This window comes from Bos taurus, chromosome 14, assembly GCF_002263795.3.
Source record: "Bos taurus isolate L1 Dominette 01449 registration number 42190680 breed Hereford chromosome 14, ARS-UCD2.0, whole genome shotgun sequence".
Classification (NCBI taxonomy): domain Eukaryota; kingdom Metazoa; phylum Chordata; class Mammalia; order Artiodactyla; family Bovidae; genus Bos; species Bos taurus.
In genome coordinates this window covers 36,759,481-36,774,123 of record NC_037341.1, presented here as the reverse complement: position 1 = coordinate 36,774,123, position 14,643 = coordinate 36,759,481, and the positions used below count along the sequence as shown (strand labels likewise).

The 14,643-nt window shown below is 43.4% G+C and overlaps 1 protein-coding gene across 20 annotated transcripts in view; it reads left to right on the top strand.

Annotated features, from left to right (window-relative positions):
• STAU2 (staufen double-stranded RNA binding protein 2) overlaps window positions 1–14,121 on the top strand; it is a 303,811-nt gene extending 289,690 nt beyond the window's left edge. For 19 of the 20 annotated variants that reach the window (XM_059893107.1, XM_059893112.1, XM_059893104.1 and 16 more), the window contains 2 exons: window positions 11,780–11,868; window positions 13,032–14,121. In XM_059893107.1, the coding sequence (XP_059749090.1) occupies window positions 11,780–11,868; window positions 13,032–13,125 (183 nt within the window). In that variant the 3' untranslated portion in view covers window positions 13,126–14,121. The remainder of the gene's footprint in view (window positions 1–11,779; window positions 11,869–13,031) is intronic. The other variant, NM_001103313.1, reaches the window with a different exon arrangement.
• The last annotated feature ends 522 nt before the right edge of the window (window positions 14,122–14,643 follow it).

Here is a 14,643-nt window from a genome sequence, read left to right as displayed (position 1 = left end):
ATTCAGTTATATACATATCTACATTCCTTTTCATATTCTGTTACATATGATTTATCACAGGATGTTGTAGTTCCCTGCACTCTACAGTAGGCCCTTGTTTTCTTATCCATCCTGTATCTGTCAGTCTACATCTACTAATCCCAAACTTCCAGTCCAACCCTCTCCCACCCCTGACCCCCTCGGCAACCACCAATCTACTGTCTATACATCTCTGATTAGAATTGCTGAATCATATGGTAATTCTACTTTTAGTTTTTTGAGGAACCTCCTTACTACTTTCCACAATGGCTGTATCAATTTACATTTCCATGAACAGTGTAGGAAGGTTTCCTTTTCTCCACACTCTCTCCAGCATTTGTTATTTGTAGACTTTTTCATGAATGGTCATTCTGGCAGGTGTGAGGTGGTACCTCATAGTACCACTGACTCTGTTGACTGAATGACGGTACCCAGTTGTCAATCAGACAGACAAGGCCCCTCCCTCTGGGAAATAATGACAGGCTGTGACAAGTGTTATGAGGATAATGTGTGATTTGCTGGCGGTGGTCAGGCCTTCCTGGTCTGAGACCTGACTGTTGACAGGCAGCTGGTCCTGAGGAGAGGGTGGCTGGAGGGACTGGCCAATGTGAGTCCCTGAGGTCAGGGGGAGTTTGTCAAAGTCAGGGAACAGAAAGGAGGCCACCACAGAATGGAAGGAGTGAAGGGAGAGAAGTTGCATGGGCCCCAAGGGCAGAGGGAGGTCCTAGAAGGATTTAGGTGACTTGATCTTGGCGACCTGATCCTAGGGTGAAGTCTGCTTTGAGAAGAGTCCTTTGGCTCTTGCCTGAGGAGGGCGGCCACTTAGCTGGCCCCTCTTCTCAGACCCCCAAGCCAGAGTCTCAGGCAGGCCCTCTGACCTCCTTGTCAGACCCAGCACCAGCCTGGTCCTGGGAAAGAACCTGGCGGCAGAGGTCACACCTCAGTGTGACTTCAGTCCCTCTGTTAAAGGCAGGGTGGTGTGAAACAGCACAGGTGGATTATCTGACACTTCTATAGTCAGAAGTCAATCACGGTTCACAGGGCTGAAATCCAGAGTCAGCAGGGCTGTGTTCCTCTCTGGAGGCTCAGCGGGGAGAGTGTTTCCTTGCTTTGTCCAGCTTCTGTAAGCTTCCCCCATTCCCTGCTTCCTGGCCCCTTCCTCCATTGTCAAAGCCAATATGTCACAGCCCTCCGACCCCTCTTCCATCATTATGTCTCTCTCTGACTGGAGGTGGGACAGGTTCTCTAATTTTGAGGGCTCGTTGGATCAGATTGAACTCACCAGAGAATACAGACTAATCTTCCCATCTCCAGGCCCTCAGTTTATCCCGTCTGCAAAGTCCCTTGAAAACTGTTATTCACAGGTCTCTGGAACAAGAACTCAGATGTCTTTGGGAGGCATTATTCTGCTGCCATGGAATGCCAGCAGATCCTAAAAGGTCGATCAGATACAACTGGTGAACTGTTGGAATATAGGTTCAAAAACCAACTTTAAAATACATTATTGAAGTTATCAGGGAAATTTTAACATGACCCGGGTATTTAGATGATAGAAAGGGTTTATTGTTAGCTTGCTTAGGCCTAATCATGGCACACGGAAAACAAGGCTGTGAGAGATACAGTCGCTTGCATGAAGACACACAGCTGGTCTGCAGTGGAGCTGGCATTTCTTTCTTTTTTTTTTGGCCGTGCTTCAAGGCATGTGCGATCTTAGTTCCCTGAAAGGGACTGAATCCATGCTCCCTGCAATGGAAGCATGGAGTCTTAACCACTGGCCCACCAGGGAACTCCCATGGAGCTGGCATTTGAGTCTAGGCCTGACAGACTTCAAGTGCCATGCCCTCTCACTTCCTTGTCCAGGCGACCAGAAGAGTGTATCGTTTTCTCCTGCTGCTATAAAAAACCAACAGGCTTAGTGGCTCAGTTCAGTTCAGTTGTTCAGTTGTGTCCGACTCTGTGACCCCAGGGACTGCAGCACGCCAGGCTTCCCTGTCCATCACCAACTCCTGGAGCCTACCATGTCAATCTTATGTCAAACTCACGTAAATCGTGTCGGTGATGCCATTCGACCATCTCATCCTCTGTCGTCCCCTTCTCCTCCTGCCTTCAAGCTTTCCCAGCATAAGGGTTTTTTCAAATGAGTCAGTTCTTCTCATCAGGTGGCCAAAGTATGGGAGTTTCAGCTCCAGCATCAGTCCTTCCAATGAATATTCAGGACTGATTTTCTTTAGGATAGGCTCAGCACAACACAAATGTATTATCTTAGAGTTCAGACAGGAGTCTCAAGTCTCACTGAGCTGAAATCAAGATATCTGCAGTTCCTTTTTGAGGCTCTAGTATCTCCTTGCCTTTTCTAGTTTCTAGAGGCCACCCACCTGCCTTGGTTTGTGTCCCCCTTCCTCCACCTTCAAACTAAGAACATTGCATTTCGTTGACCATATTTTCGGCCACATCTTTCTTTCTTACCAAAGCCAGGAAAGGTTCTGTAATTTTAAGCACTTGTGTGATTAAATTAGGGCCTGGGTGGCACTAGTGGTAAAGAACCCACCTGCCAATGCAGGAGACAGACGTGGATTCTATTCTTGGGTCGGGAAGGTCCCCTGGAGGAGGGCATGACAACCCACACCAGTATTCTTGCCTGGAGAAGCCCATGGACAGAGGAGCCTGGAGGGCTACAGTCCATGGGGTCGCAAAGAGTTGGACACGACTGAAGTGACTTGACACGTGATTAAATTGGACCCACTTGGATTATCCAGGATAACCTCTCCATCTCAATGTTCATACCTCAGTCCCATCTGCAAAATCACTTTTACCATGTGAGGCAGTATATTCAGCTTCTGGGGGGTAAGACATGGACACCTCTGGGAGGATTATCCTGCCAAGCTCAGAGATAGATGCTGTCACCATTCAGGGACGCTTGCCTTTGTGCCCAACACGTGTTTCCATAAACGCCATTACAAAGGGGACTTTTCGTTGAAGCAAAAATAGAGACAACACACAAATTTAAAATGAATGCTCTTGGTAAAACAGACCCAGCGTGACTGGACGGCGAGCACACGATGAGGGCGCCACTCGAGCTTGTTCTAAGCACGCTGAAAACACTCCTCTTAGCACAGCTAATCCTTTTTCAAATTTGATTCTGTATTATTGTCAAGGCTGGCAGCTACGTGGATTAACCAACAGTCAGAGCCTGATCACTGAAATAAAGATGATGCCTAAGTCTATAGTTTAAATGTCCCATTTTGTACTAATTCCCCAAATTCTCAAGCCAAAATTCCTATTCTTTGCCTTAGGAGATGGTCTAAAATGTGCATGTCTTTTGACCACCCCCACCTCTTTTTTTTCCCCAGAATGAGTAGTCTTCACCTTAGCTGACATCCCTTTGTTCCAACAGTAGGAGCTTTTTTTTTTTTTAATAAAATACTAATTTTATTAAAATTACCCGAACTAACAGGATTGTGTAAGCACAAATGAAAGTGGGGACGATAGTGAAACTGTTAGAAAGCAGAGCAGCAATTGGTTTAATTAAAGCTCAATATAATCCTATTTTTATTTCTTAAGTCCAATCATGGATTCATCTGAAATGTAATACAGATTGAGGCTTCTATCATAATGTGATAAAATTTAGAAATACAATGTTCTCTTTGGGGTTTCTTTTATTTTATATAAAGAGAGACTTGGCATTTTGTTACAGACTTTTAAAAGTAAGAAAATGATAACTTAGAAACATTAAAATTCACATTCTTTGGGCAGTAAGGCTTCAAACCTACTGAAGAAAAGACCTTCTGGTTTTTCAGTCATTTAAGTGATTTCACAGAGTTGACCTCAAAGATTATTGGGAGGAGTGAGGGGAGTCCTGGGACTTCCCTGGCGAACCCATGGATAGACTTATTTTAATGTAGGGGGCGTGGGTTCGATCCCTGGTTGGCAAGCTAAAATCCCATGTATCTTGCAGCCAAAAAACTGAAATAGAAAACAGAAACAATATTGTAACAAATAAAATAGAGACTTTAAAAATGAGCCACATTAAAAAATAAAAAAAGTGAGAGGAGTCCTCAGCTCAGTTGAAGATGTTTGTAATTTGAAGCCTATGATTTTCTCATTAAAGGAGACTGATTTAATGAGCCACATATAGGTCCATTTGTGTGCGTTCTGAAATGAGTCCAGCAGTTAGATCTACTCCCAGGAAGAGTTCCATATGAGCAAGCACTTTAAGGGGGAAAAGGCTAAACAAAACAAACCTTGAACACTTAACTTCAAAATGAAGGCCACATTTGGACTTGTATGGTTACCATTGACTTTAATGGGAACAGCCTGTTTCTGGGGTTCAGGATGTGAAATCGGTGGGAAAAGTGTGAAATGGAAAAAAAAGAAAGGAATAAAAGGATCTATTGGGCATCCTGTTCAAAGACTCCTAAAAGTGCTGCCTGTCAAGAGGGGATGAGTTAAAATTCACATTTTGCTAATGAACCATTGTTGTCTCTCAAAGAATGATTTAACGCTGCTACATTGTCGTTACAAGCTATTTAATCCCTGCAGAAGAAAGCAGGAAGAGTAGGCACTGGTTTCAAGTCTGCTTAATTGCTCATCAACCAGAGGAAAGTTAGAAATGACAGAAATGACTGGAAAGGCTCACCCCTATCCTGTGAACACACACACACACACACACACACATGCGAACCAAGACCAACAAACCGGCATGGGAAGCATCTTATTGGCATTATGTTTCTGGCATTGCTATAACTACGCACAAAACAAGCCCTACATGAAATGGTAGCGACATCTGTTCTAGACCCTGTGGGGCTTTATTCCCAAAACAGTTGTAAAATCTTTGGGGGACAAAAATATTTCTTTGTATCTATGCAGATGCCCTCCTCTAAGGGAAACACACACACACAAGTGGATACAAGTGATGAGCTGGAAAGACACTAAGAAAAGGAAATGTCATCCACTTTTTAAAAACACTTAAAATTTCACCTTTCAAACAAAGCTACATCTACTGCCTTGGATAGACCTTTATCAGTGGTAAAGAATCCGCCCGCCAATGCAGGAGACAGAGGAGACATGGGTTTGATCCCTAGTTGGGAAGATCACCTGGAATAGAAAATGGCAACCGACTCCAGTATTCTTACCTGGAAAATTCCATGAAAAGAGGCAGGCAGATTTGCTACCACTGAGCCACCAGGGAAGCCCTGCCTGTGTTATACAGTAAGCCCTTACTGTTTTCCTGTTTTATGTGTAGTAGTACTCTTGCCTGGAAAATCCCATGGACGGAGGGGCCTGGTGGGCTGCAGTCCATGGGGTCGCTAAGAGTCAGACACGACTGAGCGACTTCACTTTCACTTTTCACTCTCATGCATTGGAGAAGGAAATGGCAACCCACTCCAGTGTTCTTTCCTGAAGAATCCCAGGGACAGGGAAGCCTGGTGGGCTGCCGTCTATGATGTCACACAGAGTCGGATACACCTGAAGCAACTTAGCAGCAGTAGCAGCAGCAGTGTGTATATGCTAATCCCAAACTCCTAATTTATCTTCCCCCTACCCTGACCACCACCACCCACTATCCTCTCTGGTAACCATAACTTTGTTTCATATGTCTATTTCCATTTTGTAAAGATGTTCATTTATATCATTTTTTTTACATTCCACATATAAGTGACACCATATTTAACACTCACTGATACCTCACTGAACATGATAATCTCTAGGTCCATCCATGTTGCTGTAAATAGCATTATTCCATTCTTTTTATGGCTGTATGGGAGGGATTGGGGGCAGGAGGAGAAGGGGACAACAGAGGATGAGATGGCTGGATGGCATCACTGACTCGATGGACGTGAGTCTGAGTGAACTCCGGGAGTTGGTGATGGACAAGGAGGCCTGGCGTGCTGTGATTCATGGGGTCACAAAAAGTCGGACACGACTGAGCGACTGAATTGACTGAACTGAATATTCCATTGCTTTACCACTTCCCTGGTGGCTTAGTGGTAAAGAATCCTCCTGCCAATGCAGGAGATGCAGGTTCGATCCCTGGGTCAGAAAGATCCCTAGGAATACATAGTATCAATAGTGTATAAATGTCAATCCCAATCTTCCAATTCCTCCCACCACCTCCTTCCCCTCTTGGTATCCATATATTTCTTTTCTACATCTGTGTCTCTATTTCTGCTTTGCAAATAAGTTTATCTGTATCATTTTTCTAGATTCTACATCTAAGCATTACTGAATGATTTGTTTTCTCCTTCTGACTTACTTCATTCACACTATATGACTGTCTCTAGGTCCATGCAGTTCAGTTCAGTTCGATCAGTCATTTCTGACTCTTTGCGACCCCATGGACTGCAGTACGCCAGGCTTCCCTGTCCATCACCAACTCCCGGAGCTTGCTCAGACTCACATCCATTGAGTCGGTGAAGCCATCCAACCATCTCATCCTCTGTCATCCCCTTCTCCTCCTGCCTTCAATCTTTCCCAGCTTCAGGGTCTTTTCCAGTGAGTCAGTTCTTCGCCTCAGGTAGCCAAAGTATTGGAGCTTCAGCTTCAGCATCAGTCCTTCTAGTGAATATTCAGGACTGATTTCCTTTAGGATTGGGTTGGATCTCCTTGCAGTGCAAGGGACTCTCAAAGGTCTTCTCCAACACCAGAGTTCAAAAGCATCAATTCTTTGGTGCTCAGCTTTCTTTATAGTCCAACTCTCACATCCATACATGACCACTGGAAAAACCATAGCCTTGACTAGACAGACCTTGTTTAGACGTTTAGACTAGATGGACTTTGGAAGGAGTTATGCTGAAATTGGCTAGGCTGAATGTGAGCAGTTCTTATGTCTGAAGAAAATAATGTGAAGTGACCCAGGATGTGTGCTGGGTTCACGCCTCTGCTCTGCCACTTACTAGCCATGTGACCTTGAGTAGGTTATTGAATTCTTCATGGGAAGGGCCCATCTTGCAGGGCTGTGGTAACACCTGAGGTCACGCAGGTAAGGGACCTGGTCTCATGACTGTGGCACAGGGATGCTCATCAATTGGCAGCAACTGCTGTTTACAGAGAAGATAAAGTATCTTCATTGCCTTTTATAAATTAGAAAGAAGTCCTCTCATACTTAGAAGTGATTGTATTCAGGGTTATCAATAAGATGTGGGCTGGATTATCTCATCAGACAGATAAGGGAATATTATTTGAAAGCCTTTAAACATACCTTTGGAGGGAACCAGCCACATAAGGATTCTGAAAATCCATTCATGGCATCAAGTGAAAGAGTATGCCGCCATTCCAGCTGGGAGGACGTTCTTGGAGCGGTGACAGTCATCTTCACAGCACTTGGGGACCTGCCTGTCATGTTGATTAAATCATCCAAAAGCTTTTGCAAGAGCTAAAGCACGCAACCTGTTCCCTGAGACTTCACCTTCATCTCTTAGGGGCACCTCTATTTGGATGGAAGAGAATGAGTTTCATTGGGTCCTGGACTCTGTGAGCCAAGACATAGCATTTCTGGTATTGACACAACCTGTATTCCCCAAGCAACTACTGAAAAATGGGCTGAGCAGTTAGCTCATAAGTGAGTTTTGCTTTTATTTTTTAAGAATTTTTACTGGTGGTCATTTTGGCTATGCTGGGAATAAAGCAGGACCAAGAAGCCCTGGAGTGCTCAGGAGTCTCATTCAGGACTCCTGAGCAACAGGAGCCACGTGCAGACAGATGACTGTGGAAGGTGTTCTGTAATGTCCATTTGGGAAGAAATTGATAAAAGTCAGCATTCTTGCCAATAATTCACATACTGCGAGCAGGCCTGGTGCCACCCTCCATGCGAGTGCACAGGGGGTGGGACTTCAGGTTCACGTGACAAGCCCACAAGGATGTGCACACCCGAAGGGCCATGCTCAGCAGAGTCACGTGGGCAGGTTGCCCAGGCCCCCTGAGTATTTCAGGACTTGAAAGGACCACAGAGGTCACCTCATTGACTTTAAAACATTCTAATTCCTGTGTGAATTACTTTTTATTTTAAGGAGGAGAAATGTCCAAATCTGAGTCCTTTGAGGGTGAATTTAACATTTGAAGGCAACCAAACTTCCCTCAAAGTTAAGTCTAGTGAATAAAGTAAATGCTTAGGATGGACAAATGAAAAATAAAGTGGGGCCATAAAATGACAAAACCGGTTGGCTCCAATGATCCACAAGTTGTTCTGAGAGGTAATTCCAAAAGGACCTAGAGAAACAGGTGCTCCTCAGAGCATTGTTGTGGATACAACCTCTCTGAGGGCAGAGGGAAGTTCATATCACATCTTTCAAAATATGCGTGCATTTTGGCCCAGAAATTCAACTTATAGGACTTTATCACAAGGAAATTATTGGGACAGTAGGCAATGATTTAGTATTAGAAAGCTTGGTTGGTGCAGTGTTTTTGGTTTTTTGGGTCATGCTGTACTGCATGTGGGATCTCAGTTCGATGACCAGGGATGGAACCCATGCCCCCTGCATTGGGAGCTTAAAATCTTAACCACTGGACTGCCAGGGAGGTCCTGGTGCAGCGTTAATAAGAGCCTAAAAATTGGATGTGGTCTCAATGTCAACAGTAGGGATTGGTTAAATACAGGAAGGCACATAAAGTCAGTGAGATACTGTATAGTCCTGCAAAATGCCGTTGCTGAAGTGTTTCTGTTGCTATGGAAAATCGCTAATGATTCAATGAAAAGAGCAGGTTCTAAAACAGTGTTAGGATATGATCCAGGTTAAAGTGTGTACCTGTGAGGAGGGGGATAGAAGAGGATTGGAAAGACATGCACCAAGTTTTGAGTGGTGTGTAAGACTGAATATTTTCACATTCTTTTTGCTTGCTTACATATTATGATTTTTCTGTAATGAGAAACTTTTTATAATAAAAAGACAATGAAGGAAATATCAAAGAGAGGAGAAAGAGGGTCTTTCCTTATAGAGGAATGATGATGTGCCTGTAATTGTTGTTAGGGCTGCCGTAACAAAGGACTACCCACAATAAATTCAACACTAAGTTCTTGTCTCACAGCTCTGGAGGCTAGGAGTCCAAGGGCAAGGTGTAGGCATGGTTGGTTCCTTTTGAGGGCCATGAGGAAGGAATCTGTTCCATACCTCTCTCCTAGTTTCTGGTGGTTGCCCGGCAGCCTTTGGTGTTCCTTGGCTTCTGTTGCATCAATTCAACACTTTCTTAACTCACTTTCTTAACACAGTGTTCTACCTGTGTGTGTTTCTGTTTTTGAATTTTCCTTTTTTTGTAAGGACATTGGTCATAATGGGTTGGGACCCACCTTAATCTAATTAATATATGTGTGTGTGTGTGAGCTCAGTTGTGGCTGACTCTTTGCAAACCCATGGACTGAAACCCACCAGACTCCTCTGTCCATGGAATTTTTGAGACAAGGAAACTGGAGTGGGTTGCCATTTCCTACTCTAGGGGATCTTCCTGACCCAGGGATCAAACCCGAGTCTCCTTCATCTCCTGTATTGGCAGGCGAATTCTTTACCACTGTGCCACCTGGGATGGATGGTCTAGTATGACTTAATCTTAATTAATTATGTTGGCAAAGATCTTATTTCCAACTCAGGCCATGTTCTATGTATGGGGGATTGGAACAACATACGAATTTGAGGGTGGACATAATTCAATAAATAATAGTAACCCCAATGAGATGGCCATACTGGTCCTACCCAACTGAGGTTAGTGCTTACGTGTCACTGTAGCCTACGCCAGCTACTGTGTAGTAGGAGCCTAGGCTGAGATCAAGGGTAATGGGGCTGGGGCACTGCCATTCCTAAAGGACTCTGGGTTTAGAGAGATAGTGATGAAACACAGAGCCCAGCACAGCTGCCCCATCATCACCCTGCCCCTGCCCCAGCTCTCCCAGGCCAGAGCGGAGGCATCAGTGGGCATTCAGCTGAACTGGGAAGATCAGCTGAGAGATCTGAAAGGAAGAAACAGCCTGAAGGAAAAGATGAGGATATTTTAGTCCTTTTGGTTGAATATAGCGGTTGATATTTTAAAAATAAAAGGACTAAAAAAAATGTTACAAACATTACACAAAAATCTGCACATAGATGTTGATAGCAGCTTTATTCATAATCATCAAAAACCTGAAGTAACTCAAGATGTCCCTCAAACTGTGGTATATCCAGACAATAGAATATATTCAGCAATAAAAAGAGATGAGCTGACAAGCCATGAAAAGACATAGAGGAACTTTAAATGCATATTGCTAAGTGAAAGACACCAGTCTGAAAATGCTACATACTGTACACTTAGAGCTGTATGGCATCAAAAAAGACAAAACTATAAAGATTGTAAAAAAAAAAAGGAGTTGCCAGGGATGGGGAAGTGGAAAGGGCTCGGAGGGGTGAACACGTGGAACATGGGATTTTTAGGACAATGAAATTATTCTCCATGATGTAATGGTGGGCACATGACATTGTACATTTGTCAAAATTCATAGAATGTACAACACAGAGCAAACCCTACTGTAAACTGTGGACTTAAGTTAATGATAATATATCAATATTTCATCAGTTGTAATAAATGTACCTCTGTAATGCTGGATGTTAATAATAAGGGAAATGATGTTGAGGGAGGGGGAAGGGAAGAGGGTTTCCCTGCTTCATGTTTCTATAAACTTAAAACTGCTCTCAAAAAAAAAAAAAATTAAGTCTATTAACTTAAAAATCCGAACCAAAAAGATATATTACGTATAAAGAGATGCAGAAAAGATCATGCACTTAACTACCCAAAAGAAGCTGATGGCAGATAAAAGTTTGAGCAGTGGCAGGAGTTAACTCTTTTACAAAGGCCTTTGAGAAGATGCAGATGACCAAAGTGTGACCCAGCAGGATCTCCAAGATACAAACAAGCCTGGCCGCTCACACCTATCTCAGACTCAACAAAGCCCTTCTAAATCGAGCTTAAAAGGGTGGGCTGTGGGGGAGGGGAAGAAGAACCAAATTCTTATTCAAAGAAATAACAGTTTGGACCGTGCACAAGAGTGTCAACAAGTTATGCAGATCTTATCAGCATCACATTTTTTGGTGCCTCCCAGCTATTCAGCGAGGCTCCACCAGCCTGTCAACACCCTTCGGCATCCCACGCATCCGGGCATATCCCTACCTCAGGAGGCTCTGCGGTGGCCATGCGGGCCTCCCCAGGGCCCCCACGGAGGCAGATTTTTTCTCTATGTACAGAATACCGTCATCATACCATCCCATCGGAATTCAAGAGTGTCTTTGGTCCCTTTCACCGCTCACATTCTGTGACTTGGTTGGGGCTAAATGTCTATAAAATTGACCAGTACATTTATGCTAGCTTTGGACAGTTGGGAAAAAATATCTGATGCTTTCACATCTGGAAGAAGAGAACATGTAGTTTCAGGAATGTAAGGAGAAATGATGCAGAAATCATCATTGAACATAGATAGGCTTCTATGACATGTTTCTACATTTGCGGATAAAACGTTGTTGCCATCTTACAAAATTATGGATGAGGCATAAGGTTTATGCAGGTTCCTCTCTCCACCTCTCCCCACAAACACACAAAAATAAAGCCTTTCTCGGACATGCATTGCTCCATCATAATATAGCCTCTCAAATGTAATTTTGTTAAGTGATACAAAAAAGCATTTATTTAGAGGAATGAAAATGATAGCCTTTACTATATATCACAGCTTTCTTTTACCATTGCATTCCTGTTTATTACATGAAAGTCAGTGAATGAATCTCCTTGTTTGTGTGTTTGTTTTCATTTTTAGGCAGCATTAAGTGCCTTGAAACAATTTTCTGAACAAGGACTGGATTCAATGGAAGGGGCAATGAATATTGAAAAAGGTTCTCTTGAAAAGTGAGTACATCTTCTGTGGTATTCTTACATTTGTAATTTTGTAACTTGTCTGGAAAATAAGATCAACATCATAATAAAGTGAAAAACTCAAGACAATAATATCTATATCCTGCAAAATTATTCATAACACAATTCAGTGTAAATAAAAGAGAACCAGTATATATGTTCATATTTGTTGCCTCTAAATATCTCTGTGAAAGTTTTAATCTACTGATGGATCATTATTTCTGCATTTTAATGCCTTTGCTGGAAATAGTTCTGTGAGTTTTATGGACCACAGAGACCTGCAAAACTTAGAAAAGATGACTTTGATTTCAGACTGTTGGGTGTTCTCTGACTAAACCATTTTCTGAGGTAAAATTTTGCCCTCAAAGCCCTGCTAGGTTGTAGGCACAACAGAGAAGGGGAAAAAAAAAAAAAAGAAGATGAGAGCAGGGTTCTCTCCCTTTGGCTTCATTTTGTTTTTTCACGTTGTTATATGAAGCACTGGCGCACACTGTCACAAAACTGTGGCTTCTGAGGGCTGCAGAGGCCAAATCGCAGCTTTAAGAAGAATTTCTGAAATCCAGCTCATACCACTTTTATGATATTGAACATAACGTTTGATCTGAGGGACTGAACTTTAGGTCCCTCCAGAGACCCAATTTATACTAAAGAAATTGCAAGCCATTGTATTTACCATAGTGGAATCCAAATTCTTTCCGAGCAGGAATAATAGCAGGTGAGACTTCAGAACTCATACAGGAGATAACATTTTTAGAATGAAAAAAAAAAAAAAGGAAAAGTCAGATAACCCAGGAAGTCAAAACCAAATATACAGATCTTACAGTTAAAAAAAGCTTATCCACCCCCCCACGCCGACCAAGATAAAACAGCATTTGGTCATTAATATTTAAAGGGTGAGAGCGTGAGAAGAAAACATTTGGTAAACAGACGTGGCATTTTAAGTTGTCTATAGATTGGCAACCATTTATAAGCTAATTTAATCAAAACCATTTCCACATGATCTCATCAGTAGACTATCTGAACATAAATATTGTTGTTTCACTTTAAAATGTCACTTTTGTGGTGACCTTTGAATCCTGTGTGCCATCTGCTAATAAACATGTCTGAAGATGTGCAACCCTGGACCTTCAGCTCTTGTTAATGTATTAATCTTCCAGACAAGCCCAGCATCTGGGAGAGAAAGCGAACAATAACCAGACACACCCGGGCTCCATCGCTCAGGACTGCAAGAAATCAAGGTCGGTCATCTAGCAGCTCCCATAACCGCGCTGCCACCGCATCCTTATAAACCTGTCAGCACGCATGAGGGTGTCTGTGTTCAAGGAAATGAATGACTAATACCATGATTTGAGTCTTATGTGAAGACAACACTATTCTAACACAAGGGATAATAGACATAGGACTGTTTATTCAACTGGGGGAAAATAAAACTTTGAGCATTTCCCTTGGAACTTGAGATCAGATCATAACTCATTTGCCCAGAGGCAGCAGAAATCCGATCCTGCTACTGGAGCTTAAAATAACAATTAATGAAAAGTGTTAGAGAAATCGGGTTTGGTTTTTCAATGATGAATAGAGAAATTGGGTTCGGTTCTGTTGTTAGGATTGTTTTCTCGTGGCACTTGTGTTCGCTTCTATTCTCTCTCATTTTAAATAATGCCTGACGATTCCAAGATTAACCAACGATGTGCTGTGCAATGTGATGGTCGTTGTCTTCATATAGAGTCACCCCAGTTTCTCTTTCAATGCAGATGTTTGTAAGCTTCATCCTATATCAGTATGAATAACTTCAGGGTGCACCACTCAAAGATGTATGCCAACAACCATGGTGGAAATCAGGTCAGACTTGTGATTACACATATGAAATAAGGGTAGGAACAACTGGTTTCAATAGACACCAGGAATTCAGAAAGAAAACAAAAACCAGTTGTGGGTTTTGAACGCCATCATCCTATTAGCCACTGAGGAGGCGTCTTGCCTCTCCAGCCATTTCTGTGGATTCCACGTTCGTGGTGGACATCGCTCCCACCCCATCCATGTGTTGTAAGCTGCTCACTGTTTGCATCCAAAGTGTTCTTTGATAACTGCCTCTGCACTTGGGTCACGGAGTGGGATCAAAAGCAGTAATGTACACGGCGGGGAAGGAAGGCCAGTCAGAGGATCCATAGAGGTCTTGCCAGCCATGCTCTGGACCAGCATGTTGGAATCCAGGGTGAAGACAACGCAGTAAAAAAAAAATGTGGTCGGTTTCTGTGTGAAGTGTGGTCATTGTTCTTCTTTCCTTGTTTCGCTCTCCTCTCTGAAACGTCACCCCAGTGTCACCCGTCCCGAAGGCGGGCCCCGTCACTGCACAGTGCTGACAGTAGGGGACATCCAGGCTTCTCTTGCTACCAGGCTGCCTCTGTGAAACTGCAGGGCTGCCTCCCTGGGTGACTCGGAGCCGGGTTTCTGACCAGCCAGCGTCACCTCATTGTTCAGGTTTTCTCCCTATTGATCTGCCAACGTTGTGCAATGAGAAAACACTCTATGGTCTAACTGCTCGGCCCAACGTGACAATAGGCCTAGAATTATATAAGGTTTCACAAGCAAAACCACCGCAAGTCATGATCTGGCTGACTCACACGCGACTGGAGGATAAACAAACAGCAACAGAAGGAAATCACTGGAGGGTTGTTCTTAATGACTCCCAGGCGGGGAAGTCCGCCAGCATCGAGAGGGCTGGGTGCCCTCAGAGGAAATAGGTTTTGCTCCCTAAAGTCTGGGCCCTGG